At 41.7% G+C, this 17,293-nt stretch overlaps 1 protein-coding gene across 3 annotated transcripts in view; it reads left to right on the top strand.

Moving 5' to 3' along the window:
• The window catches only part of IDO2 (indoleamine 2,3-dioxygenase 2), a 113,487-nt gene that overhangs the window by 66,461 nt on the left and 29,733 nt on the right, over positions 1-17,293 (top strand). For all 3 annotated transcript variants that reach the window (XM_010592549.3, XM_064272791.1, XM_064272790.1), the window contains exons 3-5: positions 3,825-3,944; positions 13,780-13,898; positions 16,097-16,111. In XM_010592549.3, the coding sequence (XP_010590851.1) occupies positions 3,825-3,944; positions 13,780-13,898; positions 16,097-16,111 (254 nt within the window). The remainder of the gene's footprint in view (positions 1-3,824; positions 3,945-13,779; positions 13,899-16,096; positions 16,112-17,293) is intronic.

Raw genomic sequence — 17,293 nt, 5'->3', positions numbered from 1 at the left:
TCCTCTTTTCTTTAAAGACACTATTCTTCTTCTGCAAAAGCTCACAGTCTGGTGGGAGAGCCTGACTTACCAGTAGAAAAAGTTATTTGTGGCCCTTTTAAAATACCATAATATTGGTGCCAGCAAAGTCCACATGACAAAAGCAGCAGTCACTCAGCTAGGCAATGGTGGCTAAAAAAGCGTTATTGAGGCCAAATTGTGTTACTACTAGAGTATCCTCAATCCAGCTTCTTTCATATTGGCATAAAGGGAGATCATAACTGATATTAAGAAAATCATGAGCTACACCAGCTCACCATTGTGAGATGCAAAAAGAAAATCTCTTTATGTCAAGATTAAATCACGCCAAACTGCTTCTGCAAAGCTCTTACTTTCCATCCAACAATGTTTTACGAAACAAAAATATGAAATCAATTTGTTATTATGATTTCAGATATTATGGGTAATATTATTTTCATGACTCATTCTCCCAAACTATTTCATCTTTTTGTAAGGAAAAACAAACAAACCAATATGAAAAAAAATGACCATTGCAAAGATGTTCTTTTATCCTTTTGGTTGTTAAATCAGGGACTGTGGAATGTTCAGGAAGGTTCCAGAAAAAACCTTTCTTCCTAAGAGGTACATTCCCACCTTGAACTTATTCCTTTACCTTACAGCTGCCTGTAGGCCTCTGTGGGTAGCCAATAACTACTGTGGCTATGGAGCAGTTCAAATGTGGCTAGGACGAATTGAGATGTAAAATTCTGGATGTCGAAGACTGTGTGAAAAAGAGGCTTAAAATATCTTATTATTTATCTTGGTTACATGTTGACAATATCTTTGATATACTGGGTTAAATAAAATATATTATTAAACAAAATTTCACCTTTTTGTTTGTTTGAATTAAGTGGTTAAAAGTAGTTACCTTTTGAATGTAACTACTAGAAAATTAAAAGATACCTATGTGGCTAGCATTGTATTTCTTCTGGACAGAATTGCCTTAAGGGGAGAGTAGGGTTGTGGTCTGCAGAACTGAAGTAACACCCTGGCTCAATCTCTCCTGGCTCTGTGACCTTGGGCAAACGTCTTAACATCTTTGAATCTCAGTTTTTTACTCTAAATTTTCAGGGAGATGCAATTCCATCCTTCATGGGAAGTTTCTAGCATGGTGACTTGGGCACTCTGTAGTAAAAATCTTATAACAGTTATTTAATTAATAACTGCTGTTAAAACCATCAGGTTGGTTTCTTTTGAAATGCAATGTATCAGCAGCATACGCTTTCCACCTTCTCCACCACCACTGACAAGAACCACAGAGACAAGCCTAGGGCACATTAAGTGTGGGACTCCAAAAGCCAATTTTTAAAAGGAGGAAGAAACAGCATGGCACCCTGTGGACAGATGCAGAGAGGCTGCCCCTTGGTGGATAACAGAGGAGAGATTCTGACCCAGAGGCTGTTGCTCAAACACGAACTACCTCCACCTCTACTTTGGGAGTGGGCGGTGGGAGTCGCAGAGCAAACGCACCACCACTTGGGTGCCTGGAGCTTAAACAGTTACCAAAGATGTTCCCCACCACTCCTTCTGATGTTTTGGGTGGGCCCTGGGGAGAATTACCTCAGCAGGTTTAGCTGGTGCTCAGAGGTTGCTGTTGTCAACCAAGATAGGCAGGGCAGACCCAGGCAATATTGGGAAACTGATGATATTTATTTGGGCAGAGCTTCCACTGGTAACTCTCCTTTGTACAAGGTATTGGTTTCAATGACATTAACACCTTTGAACCTCACAATGATGCTATTGTTATCCCCATTTTGACAATGAGGAAGCAGGCATGGAAAGGTGAAAAGGTTTAGACAGTGTCATGAATTGAATTATGCCCCAACAAAAATGTGTGTATTAATTGGGCTCGTCCATGATTCTCTGTATTGTGTTATTTTCCTATATGTTGTAAATCCTGCTTCTATAATATTAACGAGAGAGGATGGGCGGCAGTTGTCTTAGCAAGGCATTGGGTTGTGTCTATAGGATTGGGTTGTGTCTTTTGAGGCAATCTCTTGAGATATAAAAGAGAGAGGCAAGCAGAGAGTTGGGGACTTCCTACCACCAAGAAAGCAGCACCAGGAGCAGAGCATGTCCTTTGGACCCAGGGTCCCTGGTCCTGAGAAGCTCCTCGACCATGGAAAGATTGAGATTAAGAACTTCTTCCAGGGCCAACAGAGAGAGAAAGTCTTCCCCTGGAGCTGTTGCTTGAATTTGGAGTTTTAGGCTACTTTACCATGAGGAAATAAATTTCTCTTAGTTAAAACCATCCACTTGTGGTATTTGTTATGGCAGCACTAGATGACTAAGACAGCCTGGGTCACCCAGTGGCATCACTAGAATTTGTGTCACCCCCTGTAGTAACTTATGATATCGCCCCCCACCCCATGGGCCTCCTCCTGTACCAGACCATACGGAATCCTTAGTAATGTTTTTTGTACTACTTATAAATCGTAATTTCCATGTTACTCCTTCTTTTAATTATTACCTCATTCTCAAAAAAGTTACTGATACAGTTTCACAGATACTAATTACCACACAATGTTGTAGCTAAAACACCAGGAAATTGGACATCAGCGGCAGCCACGAAAGTAACAGCGTGTTCTTGTAGCGCATGCGGATTAAACCAAGTGATTCAAAAGCTCATTGTCGTTGGGTAATAATGAGAGCTCTGACTGACCAGAGCTTGTTAAAAAAAAAAAAAAAACCTGGTGCTATCGAGTGGATTCCGACTCATAGTTGACCCTATAGGACACAACAGCACTGCCCCATATGGTTTCCAGGGAGTGCCTGGTGGATTCGAAATGCCAACCTTGATAGATTCAAACTGCTGACCTCTTGGTTAGCAGCCGTAGCACTTAACCACTACACCACCAGAGCACATTAAAAATAACCAAATTCATTGCTGTCCAGTCGATTCTAACTCATAGTGACCCTATAGGACACAGTAGAACTGCCCCATACAGTTTCCAAGGAGCGCCTGGTGGATTTGAACTGCCCACTTTTTGGTTAGTAGCCGTAGCTCTTAACTGCTATGCCACCAGGGTTCAAAAAGTAAATTAGCATGGAGTTTTAGCTTTGTAGGCATATTGATACATACAAGCTGGGCTTAGGAAAAATGTTTTTGTTGTTACAACTAACTACAGGGATATTTTTATAGACTGTCATTTTGGTGTCATGCTCTCTAACAGTGTCAACCCGGAGCAGTCCACAGCCCCTGTACACCCCTAGTGATGCTATTGGGGTCACTGTTCGTATTCAAACAAGGGTGGAACAACCATTTGACCCACTTGGATACCTGCCCATGGAGATTTGGTCAAATTCCTAACTCCATTGAATCTTGTTTTACTCATGTATTAACTGGAGACCATCGCACCCACAACCAGAGCTGTTATTTGGGTTAAATGACACCAAATAAGCAGAAGTGCTTTGGTAAGACAGTATTGTGAATGTTGTATGGGAGACTCTTATAAAATAATATCAGTCTTGGGAGGCAATTTTTCTGCAACACTATGACCAAGTAGTAGATTCAGTGATGGAGATCAGTGCCCAACACAACCATGGGGAGGGACATTTTGAAGGCTCCAGTGGGGCATTTAGCTACTTCTTAAGCAACACCATATGGACCATCCCCTATACTTCTGTGTCCTGGGATCTGAGGGAAAATGGGTGTGCACAAAGGTTGTTAGTTCGGTCATTGAAATTTAACTATTTCTCTTACCCCAATAGACCCTCACAACACAGAACCCTTATCCCCATACCCACCACCTCAACTGGGAATCTTTGGAACTTCTCTTGAACAGATGCCGCTCCTGAACTGCCATTTCCTAAAGGGTTACCGGGAACAGCGCCTGGCCCACTTGGTCCTGAGCTTTATTACCATGGGATACGTCTGGCAGGAAGGAGAGACAAACCCTGAACAGGTAAGGGTCAAATATCTGGCAGGTCCCTTGCACCTGGAATATGCTCTCTACTTGGTATGACACTGTTTTCCTGGAAAAATAGGCCCTTCCTTGTTCTATTTGTTGGGTGTCAGTTGTAGGAACAGTGAAGGGCCTTTTTAAATGAAAGACTTATTTTTGCCCAGATTACGGAGCTAATTTTCTTGGAAACCAGTAGCCTGTTCCCCCTTTTATAATCTTTTGAATCTATTTTCTCTGACATCCTCTTCCAAGAATGCCTGAAGAGCTATATTTGAAAGAAGGTTCAAATATAGCTTTTCAGACATTCATTGATTATCAATTTTCATATTCCCATAAGGGTGCACTGTGCACATTTTATAGACAGCTGAGGACTACAGAGGTTAAATACTTGTCTAAGCTCCGTAGCGAGTTAGTGGAAGAGCCGGTACCAGAACTTAAGTCTCCTGATTTCGCTAGTGTTGCTTTCTTTCCTCAGAGAAGGGACACAATGACATTTAAAGCACTAGTCACTTTTTTACATCTTTTTTTTAGTACTGCTTTCTACCTAGCAAATTATTGGTCTGTCTCTTAATAAATCATCTAAATCTCTTCTGAATCTTTGCGTAATTCCTTATAGTTTCAACCTAATCCATACCTTGGGATATGAAATCCCAGAATTCTGCTCTCCACAGTGTAAATTACTACTTTCTTTCACTTTTTATAAATGTACCTTTTCCAGAAATCAGGGAGTTACCCATGTTCTAGAACTCCACGCCCATGCCCATTTTGTGTGCCTGGTCGGTCCTATCTCTTTTCTTTTATCGTCAGGTAAACACAGGAGACAGAGAAAACAAAGTGTTACAGCTCCTTCAAACATTTGTGTGTCAGTACATTTCATTTTTTTTTTGTTTTATTAAGCTTCAAGTGAACATTTACCATTCCAATCAGTCTGTCACATGTAGGTTTACATACATCTTACTCCCTTCTCCCACTTGCTCTCCCCCTATTGAGTCAGCCCCCACAGTCTCTTGTTTCGTGCCAATTTTGCCATCTTCCCTCTCTCTCTATCTTCCCATCCCCCCTCCAGTCAAGAGTTGCCAACACACTCTCCCGTGTCCAGCTGATTTAATTAGCTCACTCTTCATCAGCATCTCTCTCCCCGCCACTGACCAGTCCTTTTCATGCCTGATGATTTGTCTTCGGGGATAGTTCCTGTCCTGTGCCATCAGAAGTTCTGGGGAGCATTGTCTCTGGGATTCCTCTCGTCGCAATCATACCATTAGGTGTGGTCTTTTAATGAGAATTTGGGGTCTGTATCCCATTGGTCTCCTGCTCCCTCAGGAATTGTCTGTTATGCTCCCTGACAGGGCAGACATGGATTGTGGCTGGGCACCAACTAGTTCTTCTGGTCTCAGGATAATGTAGGTCTCTGGTTCATGTGGTCCTTTCTGTCTCTTGGGTTCCTAGTTGTCGTGTGACCTTGGTGTTCTTCCTTTGCCTTTGCTCCATGTGGGTTGAGACCAATTGATGGCCGCTTGTTGGCATTTAGGACCCCAGGCGCCACAATTCAAAGTGTGATTCAGAGTGTTTTCATAATAGAATTATTTTGCCCATTGACTTAGAAGTCCCCTCAAACCAAGTTCCCCAGACCCCAGCCCCTGCTCCGCTGACCTTTGAAGCTTTCATTTTATCCCGGAAACCTCTTTGCTTTTAATCCGGTCCAATTAGGCTGACCTTCCTTGTATTGAGTGTTGTCCTTCCCTTCACCCAAAGCAGTTCTTATCTATAGATTGATCAATAAAAAGCCCTCTCCCTCCCTCCCTCCCTCCCCCCTTTGTAACCACATAAGTGTGTGTTCTTCTCCGTTTTTTCTATTTCTCAAGATCTTATAATAGTGGTCTTATACAATATTTGTCCTTTTGCAACTGACTCATTTTGCTCAGCATAATGCCTTCCAGATTCCTCCATGTTATGAAATGTTTCAGAGATTCGTCACTGTTCTTTATTGATGCGTAGTATTCCATTGTGTGAATATACCACAATTTATTTACCCATTCGTCCATTGACGGACATCTTGGTTGCTTCCAGCTTTTTGCTATTGTAAACAGAGCTGCAATCAACATGGGTGTGCATATGTCTGTTTGTGTGAAGGCTCTTGTACCTCTAGGGCATATTCTGAAGAGTGGGATTTCTGGGTTGTATGGTAGTTCTATTTCTAACTGTTTAAGATAACGCCAGATGGATTTCCAAAGTGGTTGTACCATTTTACAATCCCACCAGCAGTGTATGAGAGTTCCAGTCTCTCCGCAGCCTCTCCAACATTTATTATTTTGTGTTTTTTGGATTAATGCCAGTCTAGTTGGTGTGAGATGGAATCTCATCGTAGTTTTAATTTGCATTTCTCTAATGGCTAATGATCGAGAGCATTTTCTCATGTATCTGTTGGCTGCCTGAATATCTTCCTTAGTGAAATGTGTGTTCATATCCTTTGCCCACTTCTCGATTGGGTTGTTTGTCTTTTTGTGGTTGAGTTTTGACAGAATCATGTAGATTTTAGAGATCAGGTGCTGGTCTGAGATGTCATAGCTGAAAATTCTTTCCCAGTCTGTAGGTGGTCTTTTTACTCTTTTGGTGAAGTCTTTAGATGAGCATAGGTGTTTGATTTTTAGGAGCTCCCAGTTATCGGGTTTCTCTTCATCATTTTTGGTAATGTTTTGTATTCTGTTTATGCCCTGTATTAGGGCTCCTAGGGTAGATCCTATTTTTTCTTCCATGATTTTTATCGTTTTAGTCTTTATGTTTAGGTCTTTGATCCACTTGGAGTTAGTTTTTGTGCATGGTGTGAGGTATGGGTCCTGTTTCATTCTTTTGCAAATGGATATCCAGGTATGCCATCACCATTTGTTAAAAAGACTATTATTTCCCCAATTGACTGACACTGGTCCTTTGTCAAATATCAGCTGCTCATACGTGGATGGATTTATATCTGGGTTCTCAATTCTGTTCCATTGGTCTATGTGCCTGTTGTTGTACCAGTACCAGGCTGTTTTGACTACTGTAGCTGTATAATAGGTTCTGAAATCAGGTAGGGTGAGGCCTCCCACTTTCTTCTTCTTTTTCAGTAATGTTTTGCTTATCCGGGGGTTATTTCCTTTCCATATGAAATTAGTGATTTGTTTCTCTATCCCCTTAAAGTATGACATTGGTATTTGGATTGGAAGTGCGTTATATGTATAAATGGCTTTTGGTAGAATAGACATTTTTACTATGTTAAGTCTTCCTATCCATGAGCAGGGTATGTTTTTCCACTTAAGTATGTCCTTTTGAATTTCTTGTAGCAGAGTTTTATAGTTTTCTTTGTATAGGTCTTTTACATCCTTGGTAAGATTTATTCCTAAGTATTTTATCTTCTTGGGGGCTACTGTGAATGGTATTGATTTGGTTAATTCCTCTTCGGTGTTTTTGTTGATGTAGAGGAATCCAAGTGATTTTTGTATGTTTATTTTATATCCTGAGACTCTTCCAAACTCTTCTATTAGTTTCAGTAGTTTTCTGGAGGATTCCTTAGGGTTTTCCATGTATACGATCATGTCATCTGCAAATAGTGATAGCTTTACTTCCTCCTTACCAATCTGGATACCCTTTATTTCTTTGTCTAGCCTAATTGCCCTGGCTAGGACTTCAAGTACGATGTTGAATAAGAGCGGTGATAAAGGGCATCCTTGTCTGGTTCCCGTTCTCAAGGGAAATGCTTTCAGGTTCTCTCCATTTAGAGTGATATTGGCTAGAATTTTGTTGAGGATTTTTGCATCTATGTTCATGAGGGATATAGGTCTAAAATTTTCTTTTTTTGTAATGTCTTTACCTGGTTTTGGTATCAGGGAGATGGTAGCTTCATAGAATGAGTTGGGTAGTATTCCGTCTTTTTCTATGCTTTGAAATACCTTCAGTAGTAGTGGTGTTAAGTCTTCTCTGAAGGTTTGGTAGAACTCTGCAGTGAAGCCGTCTGGGCCAGGACTTTTTTTTGTTGGAAGTTTTTTGATTACCGTTTCAATCTCTTTTTTTGTTATGGGTCTATTTAGTTGTTCTACTTCTGAATGTGTTAGTTTAGGTAGGTAGTATTGTTCCAAGAATTTATCCATTTCTTCTAGGTTTTCAAATTCGTTAGAGTACAATTTTATGTAGTAATCTGATATGATTCTTTTGATTTCATTTGGTTCTGTTGTGATGTGGTCCTTCTCGTTTCTTATTCGGGTTATTTGTTTCATTTCCTGTTTTTCTTTAGTCAGTCTAGCCAATGGTTTATCAATTTTGTTAATTTTTTCAAAGAACCAGCTTTTGGCTTTGTTAATTCTTTCAATTGTTTTTCTGTTCTCTAATTCATTTAGTTCAGCTCTAATTTTTATTATTTGTTTTTTTCTGGTGCCTGATGGGTTCTTTTGTTGCTCACTTTCTATTTGTTCAAGTTGTCGGGACAGTTCTCTGATTTTGGCTCTTTCTTCTTTTTGTATGTGTGCATTTATCGATATAAATTGGCCTCTGAGCACTGTTTTTGCTGTGTCCCAGAGGTTTTGATAGGAAGTATTTTCATTCTCGTTGCTTTCTATGAATTTCCTTATTCCCTCCTTGATGTCTTCTATAACCCAGTCTTTTTTCAGGAGGGTATTGTTCATTTTCCAAGTATTTGATTTCTTTTCCCTAGTTTTTCTGTTATTGATTTCTAGCTTCATTGCCTTGTGGTCTGAGAAGATGCTTTGTAATATTTCGATGTTTTGGATTCTGCAAAGATTTGTTTTATGACCTAATATGTGGTCTATTCTAGAGAATGTTCCATGTGCACTAGAAAAAAAAGTATATTTTGCAGCCGTTGGGTGGAGAGTTCTGTATAAGTCAATGAGATCAAGTTGGTTGATTGTTGTAAGTAGGTCTTCTGTGTCTCTATTGAGCTTCTTACTGGATGTCCTGTCCTTCTCCGAAAGTGGTGTGTTGAAGTCTCCCACTATAAATGTGGAGGTGTCTATCTCACTTTTCAATTCTGTTAAAATTTGATTTATGTATCTTGCAGCCCTGTCATTAGGTGCGTAAATATTTAATATGGTTATGTCTTCCTGATCAATTGTCCCTTTTATCATTATATAGTGTCCTTCTTTATCCTTTGCGGTGGATTTAAGTCTAAAGTCTATTTTGTCAGAAATTAATATTGCTACTCCTCTTCTTTTTTGCTTATTGTTTGCTTGATATATTTTTTTCCATCCTTTGAGTTTTAGTTTGTTTGTGTCTCTAAGTCTAAGGTGTGTCTCTTGTAGGCAGCATAGAGATGGATCGTGTTTCTTTATCCAGTCCGTGACTCTCTGTCTCTTTATTGGTGCATTTAGTCCATTTACATTCAGCGTAATTATAGATAAATAAGTTTTTAGTGCTGTCATTTTGATGCCTTTTCATGTGTGTTGTTGGCCATTTCATTTTTCCACATGCTTTTTTGTGCTGAGACGTTTTTCTTAGTAGCTTGTGAGATCCTCATTTTCATAATGTTTAACTTTGTGTTTATTGAGTCATTACGTTTTTCTTGGCTTTTTTTCTTGAGTTATGGAATTGTTATTCCTTTTTGTGGTTACCTTTTTATTTACTGCTATTTTTCTAAGTAAAAACCTAGCTTGTATCCTTCTATATCGCCTTGTATCACTCTCCATCTGGCAGTTCAATGCCTCCTATATTTAGTCCCTCTTTTTGATTATTGTGATCGTTTATCTATTGATTTCCATGATTTCCTGTTATGTGTATTATTTTGTTTATTTATTTATTTTTTAGAATTAGTCTTAATTTGTTTGTTTTTGTGCTTTCCCTATTTGAGTTGCGTTGATATCAGGACGTTCTGTTTTGTGACCTTGTATTGTGCTGGTACCTGATATTATTGGTCATCCGGCCAGTCTCCTTTAGCATTTCTTGCAGTCTTGGTTTAGTTTTTGCAAATTCTCTAAACTTGAGTTTATCTGTAAATATCTTAATTTCGCCTTCATATTTCAGAGAGAGTTTTGCTGGATATATGATCCTTGGATGGCAGTTTTTCTCGTTCAGTGCTCTGTATATGTCGTCCCATGCCCTTCTTGCCTGCATGTTTTCTGCTGAGTAGTCTGAACTTATTCTTACTGATTCTCCCTTGAAGGAAACTTTTCTTTTCTCCCTGGTTGCTTTTAAAATTTTCTGTTTGTCTTTGGTTTTGGCAAGTTTGATGATAATATGTCTTGGTGTTTTTCTTTTTGGATCAATCTTAAATGGGGTTCGATGAGCATCTTGGATAGATATCCTTTCGTCTTTCATGATGTCAGGGAAGTTTTGTGTCAGAATTTCTTCAACTATTTTCTCTTTTTTTTTCTGTCCCCGCTCCCTGTTCTGGGACTCCAATCATTCGCAAGTTATCCTTCTTGATAGAGTCCCACATGATTCTTAGGGTTTCTTCATTTTTTTTAATTCTTTTATCTGATTTTTTTTCAGCTATGTTGGTGTTGTTTCCCCGGTCCTCCAGAAGTCCCAGTCTACATTCTAATTGCTCGAGTCTGCTCCTCTGACTTCCTATTGCGTTGTCTAATTCTGTAATTTTATTGTTAATCTTTTGGATTTCTACATGCTGTCTCTCTATGGATTCTTGCAACTTGTTAATTTTTCCACTATGTTCTTGAATAATCTTTTTGAGTTCTTCAACAGTTTTATCAGTGTGTTCCTTGGCCTTTTCTGCATTTATCCTAATTTCATTTGTGATATCTTTAAGCATTCTGTAAATTAGTTTTTTATATTCTGTATCTGATAATTCCAGGATTGTATCTTCATTTGGGAAAGATTTTGATTCTTTTGTTTGGGGGGTTGGAGAAGCTGTCATGGTCTGCTTCTTTATGTGGTTTGATGTGGACTGCTATCTCCGAGCCATCACTGGGAAACTAGATTTTCCAGGTAGTCAGCTAAAAAAAAATGCAGTCAGATCCCTATCTGAATTCTCCCTCTGGCTCCGGGTATTCGGATGTTAATGGGGCCGCCTGGGGAGGGTGGGGGAGGGATCAGAGAGCTAGGAGTGTAGCACCACAGAATATAAAGCTGAACACCGCGTTCACGCTCCGCCCCCATCTGCCAAAATCTGGGCGGGTCACGTCCCCGGCTATGATGCTGCTTTCCTTGCTCGGAGATCAGTCACTTCCTCCTGGGGACTTCTGCCTCCGGTGAGCGGCACCGCTCGCGCGCACTGGGTGGGCATTTCCCGCACGAACGGTTGGGCCCGCCCCCAGGCTCTATTCAGGCGAATATAATTGGGCCCCTCGGTCACGCCCCACCCGTGCACGTGCCCAAATCCCAGCGGGATGACTTCCCGGCTGGGACGCTGTTTTCCCCAATCCGGGACCAGTCACTTCCTCCCGGGGACTTCTCCTTCCAGTGCGCCACACCTCTCGCGCGAACTAGGTAGGCGTCACCCGCACGGCCAGGTGGGCCCGCCCCCTGGGTCAATTCAGGGGAATAAAAATGGACCAGCGCTCACGCCCTGCCCGTGCGCACGCCCCAAATCCCAGCGGAATGGCTCCCCTTCTGGGAAGCTGCTTTCCCCGCTCCGAGACCAGTCACTTCCGGGTATTTCTCCCTCTGGTGTGCCAGGCCACACACACGGACTGGGTGTGCGTCCTCCCGCACGAGCATGTGGGCCCCGCCCCGGGGTCACTTTAGGGAAATATAGCTGACCCCCCCCGCTCGCGCCCCGCCCGCTTCTCGCCTAACTCCCAGCGGGACGGCTCCCCCGCTGGGAGCTGTTCTCCCCACTCCCAGATCAGTCACTGCCTCCCGGGTGCTTCTCCCTCCGGCTGCGCCTCTAAGCCGCCTGCGCCAACCAGCTAGACTTCCTCCCGGGATGGGTTGGGGGGGAAGGGGTGGGCCCCCCTTCTGTGCCATCTGCCCCCCTGGGCTCTGCCCCAGATCGGGCTCCGAAGGTCACCTGCCTGGTACGCTGGCTCCTGGTTCTGAAAACGGTCGCTGTCTGCCCATATTTGTTCGTTTTCCGTCTCTAAGTCTGTGCTTGTGGTTCAGAGTTCGTAGATTGTTATGTATGTGATCGATTCCCTTGTTTTTCCGAGTCTTTGTTGCAAGAGGGATCCGCAGTAGCGTCCACCTAGTCCGCCATCTTGGCCCCGCTCCCCATTTCATTTTTTAACAATCACACTTCTGAGCTTAGAATCTAGGTAATAACAAAGCTTCATAAAGGCTCTGCCTGCCCCATCTTCTCCCCACACCCTCACTCTAAACTGGGCAGAGAGTAGAGAAGGATGATGGGAGAGAGCATCGGGCAGCTTTCAGGCTTGTTTCTGTACTTCCAGGCTATCTGTGAGTCTCCGCTCCCTGCCCCCATCCTCTGGGAGCTTCTTTGTATTTCTTCCCTTGCCTTTTCAGCTAAGTAAATACCTCACTTCTCCATTGGCCTCTGAGGGGAAGGTTACCTTAAGTTCAAATTTGAAAATTCTTTAAAGCTCTTTATTGTTTTCTGCCTAAGAAACAGTTCTGTGTGAAGTCTGTTTAAGAATGTACTGAAAATCAAAGGCAGAGGCTTCTTTAATAGGCATTTCTCTCTTTAGGGGAAATGACAAAGGAGGTGGGGAATGGAGAGCGTAGGAATGTTCTTTTGGATCTAGATAAGGTTAGCCTTCTCTACAGAGAGATGCCCCCATAGGTCTGAGGAGCTCTGTGGGCAGATAGGTTCTAAGGACTGTTCCTCAGATAATTCAGAGGTTCAGGGAGGCCTGTCTTAAGGTGGCTCCTGCTGTTGTTACTGGGTTTGACTTATGAAGTGACCAACAGAGTCTGTCCCCTACACAGGATCCTCCTCATTTTTCTCTAGGGTGCTTTGTTCTCCCTGATTGACAAATGATTCACATATTTATGAATATATAAAAGGAGCCCTGGTTGCACAATGGTCAAGCGCTCAGCTGCTAATTGAATGGTTGGCAGTTTGAATTTATCCAGCTGCTCCATGGGAGATAGACCTGGGCCATCTGCTTCGGTAAAGATTACAGCCTGGGAAACCCTATGGGGCTGTTCTACTCTGTCACATGGGGTCGTTACGGGTCAAAAATTAACCCGACAGTACCCAACGATACACATAAATATATTATACTTGTATGTGTATAATATATATGTATATAATAATTATATGTATGATGTATATAATAATTATATGTATGATGTATATATATGCATATAATTTATATATGTATATATATCTCACCAAAAATCAGTTGCTTTGGGGTCAGCTCCTAGTCATGGCAACCTCATGTGTGTCGGAGTAGAACTGTGCCCCATAGGGTTTCCAATAAGTGATTTTTCCAAAGCAGATTACCAGGCCTTTCTTCCGAGGCACATCTGGATGGAGTCAAACTGCCAAATTTTCGATTTGCAGCTAAACACTTAACCGTTTGCACCACCCAAGGATACACACACACACACACACACACACACACACTTATTTATTTACTTATTTAACCTTTCTGGTAGCCAACTCAGCCTCCAACTTATAATTTATGCTTAAACTTTTTAATAATTCTCTTCTTAGGAAGTTTTCAGAGGTTATTTTATACCGTGTGTATGTGCGTTTCATTTTTCTGAAATTTTCACACATATTGCAGCTCGTACCCATGAATGCTGCCTCCACGGATTTGCTGACAGGAAAGATATGTGGGAGGTGGCTGTGCGTGGACCATGCAAATAATTCAAGTTTTGTCCCCAGGTCATTTCTTTACCACAGAGTTGCTGGAATAAAAGCCAGCCAAGGTTACTTCCTCCATTGCAGTCTTTCTAGCATGTGCTAATTGTCTGGGTTTATATCCAAAAGGTTCTGCCGAGAAACCTTGCCCTTCCCTTTGTTGAAGTCTCCCGGAACTTAGGGCTCCCTCCTATCCTGGTGCACGCGGACTTGGTGTTGACCAACTGGACTAAACGAAATCCAGAAGGGTAAGACAGGAGAGAATATTTTGGATCTAAGTAAACCAAAAGCCAGAAAGGGGGCAGTCTTATAAATTTTGCTCTTCTCACAGCAAAAAAAAAAAAAAAAACCAGTGCAAAAGACCAGGCTTTTTCAGCTATTTTGTGGTTGGGAATGTTCATATTTACTGTCTGCTTATAGTTCCAAAGAAGGAGGTGAACTTGAATACAAGTTCAAAAATCATAGGCCCCGGAAGTTACCCCTCAATCCACCCTGAATATTAACCCTGACCACATTTCCTAGTTTGCTGCCACATCAGCCTGAATTTCTCAACCCGACGTTTAAGTTGCTGCATGGTCAGGCTTCACTTGTTCTTTCTCACCAAACCGTTTACTCTTCCCGACCATGCGTCCTCCATTCAAGGCAAGTTAGGAGCAAGGACTGCAATAAGTGATCATTTTATAATGAAAGAATGTATCCATGCATGACTATGAATGCATGAACACCTAGGGATGTTGGATTGAGAATGCGGTGAATAAAAATCTATTCCACCTAGCTGTCACTGTTCCCTTCAGAACTGAGCTGGGAGCAGGGGCATCTGTCTATAAAAGAAAGAATGTGAGTCTTAACAAACAGAATTCCAACAGATAATCAGAAAGGAGCAGATGAGGTAAAGGGTGAATTTCCCATTGGACTTCATTTTTACAGCCAAATGTATTTCACACTCTAGTGACCAAAAGAGCTAAAGAAACGTTTCAGTTGGATGTGAAGAACTTCCCCAGAATATAGTTTGTGAGTAACCATGGGGTTGCCAGAGAAGATGATGGAATATTCTTTAAAGAATTAAACACTCAGTAGACCGATTAGGACTAAATATGTACTCCTTGGAGGCTATGAGTCAGAATCGACTTGACAGCAACAGGCTTGGAGGCAGGAAGATTGAGCCTGCTCATCTTTCTTAAGAACCTCTGAGCTGGGATTTTCTGTTTTCTATTAACTCTGGCCTTTGACTAACTCTGCTTTAGTAACAAAATTAGTGACCAGTATACCCATGGGAAGCTGCTGAATAGGGCTCAGAATCTGGATGGTAAGAAATTAATGAATGTATTCTGGTCAAAGCATTGAATGATGAATAAACTGGATTTCTGATTCAAAGAGAAAGATAGGAAATGGGAAGGCTGAAAAGAAAAATAGCTGGATTGGGAGGCTAGGGAGCACAAACAAAAACCCAAACCCATTGACATTGAGTCGATTCCAACTCATAGTGGCCCTGTTGGACAGAGTGGAACCACTCCAAAGGGTTTCCAAGGCTGTAAATCTTTACGGAAGCAAACTGCCACATCTTTCCCCATGGAGAGACTGGTGGATTCGAACCACCAACCCTTCAATTAGCAACTGAGTGCTTAACCACTGTGGCACCAGGGCTTCAAGGCTGGCTTAATCCCAAAGGTGCAGACACAAAGTCCTGGTCTCGCCAGATGTCCTTCTTGATATTTACTTATTCGGAGGCTTTTAATATGCCTAGCACAGAAGTAAATGCAATGAAGAAATGAAAGACATCGAAGGAAAGCACACCCAATGTGGCTAAATAACAAGACACCGATACATGACAAATGTCAAACAGTGACAAATGTCAAACAATGAGTCCTTTGGGATTTCAGAGAAATGACATCAATGCAGGCTTTAAATATCAGGAACAAGCTTGGGGAGGGAGTGGAACTTGATCTGAGAGCGAGTCCCGAAAGATGAGTGGGAGTGTAATAGCTCTTGTATAGAACGTGGGTTTGTGGTAATTACAAAAATTAAAAGACAAAACAAAAAAAAGGAATAAGGTAATTTATCAAGACAGCCACAGGCCAAAATGTTCTCGGGCTGTTATGTGACTTGAGATTTAACTCACTCCCTGGGTGGTACAAACAATTAACATTCTTGGCTGCTAACTGAAGGGTTGGAAGTTTGTGTCCACGCAGAGGTATCTCTGCAGAAACGTTTGGTGATCCACTTCTGAAAGGTCAGCGATGAAAATCCTATAGAGCGTAGCTCTACTCTGGCACACATGGGGTCAGGATAAGTTGGAATTGACTAATGCGTGGCACGTGAGCGTGCATGGCCGTGTACGTGTGACCCTAGGAGGTATATCTGGTTTGCAAACTGAATTGTTGTTTTATTTTCTTTTTCTCTTTGTGGCTGCCGATGGCTGGGATTTGACTTAAAAAAAAAAAAATAGTCCCCTGGAAATCAGGTAAGTCCTCAGAAATCCTTTACTCACTTTGGAAGCCATGCTAACTCTTGAACCTTACAAACAAACAGCGAAAAGAAAGCGTACCAAATGGTATCTCTAGTACAACATCAGCTATAGAAAAATGCATGGAAAAAACACAGAAAGACCAGAAGAAAATGTGCCCAAAATTACCCATCCAAACGTTAACAGTGGCCACTTCTGTCTGGTAGGGATTACAGGATGTGATTTCTTCACTGTATTGTCCAATCTGTGTATAATAAAGCAAATAAAAGGAAATAGTGATAAAGAAGGTCGCTAATTCTCTGTGACTCTTTTTTCGTCTCACAGTCTGAAAAAGATCTCTCTTCTCATCATAACTTTTCTGAAAGGCCAAATTGCAGACAGTGGTTGCTATAGCGACCTACAGAAGACTCCTTTTGACATATCCTGTTAATACAGAGATCTGGAGACCTTGTGGGGCAGGTCTGGTCCAGATGGTTTTGGGTTCCATTTTCCCTGGAGAACAGAGTTGGCTTCTAAGTCGATGCTGCCTTTCCCATTACAAAACATTAGCTGACTAAATGGGTTCAGGATTAAACCTGTAGCTCAGGAGATGAGGGGATGAAAGGGGGGAGATATAACTCTCAACGCTAAAATAACTCTGTTTGTCTTTTTGTTGTAGCTGTTTTTCGTTTCCTCTCCTGTTTAAAGTATTAGAGACAGAGGTTTATCTATAGAGTTAAGCTTTTAGGGTTCGTAGATTTGATCTATATCTGGGATATTTAAATCCACATGCTACATAAAAGTCATGTAAAAATGGTCCCTCTGTGACAGTCTTTCAGCTCTCACTTGATCATACAGTGTTTCATCAAAAATGTCATGTATTGAAAGAGAACTAGCATGAGTCATGAAACTTTATATCACACCTGGTCCTGATTAACCAGCTGTATGAACTTGGGCAATCTGCCTGCCTTCTCTGAGCCTTGGTTTCTCCTCTGTAAAAAGGAAGTGTGGAATATGCTGTTGCCTGGATCATTCTAGCTGGAAGACTCTGCGGCCCCTGATAAGAATATTGTGATGGGCCATAGAACTGGCCCTGGAAGAATCAACTATACATGGTGCTTCAGCTGGCATCCCCTTGTGGGATGCACCTTGGTCTGAGACCATCAGGGTCATGCTAGACTTTGGAGTTCCTTTGGGCAG

This window comes from Loxodonta africana, chromosome 19 (genome assembly GCF_030014295.1).
Source record: "Loxodonta africana isolate mLoxAfr1 chromosome 19, mLoxAfr1.hap2, whole genome shotgun sequence".
Classification (NCBI taxonomy): Eukaryota; Metazoa; Chordata; class Mammalia; order Proboscidea; family Elephantidae; genus Loxodonta; species Loxodonta africana.
This window is presented reverse-complemented; position numbering and strand designations above follow the sequence as displayed.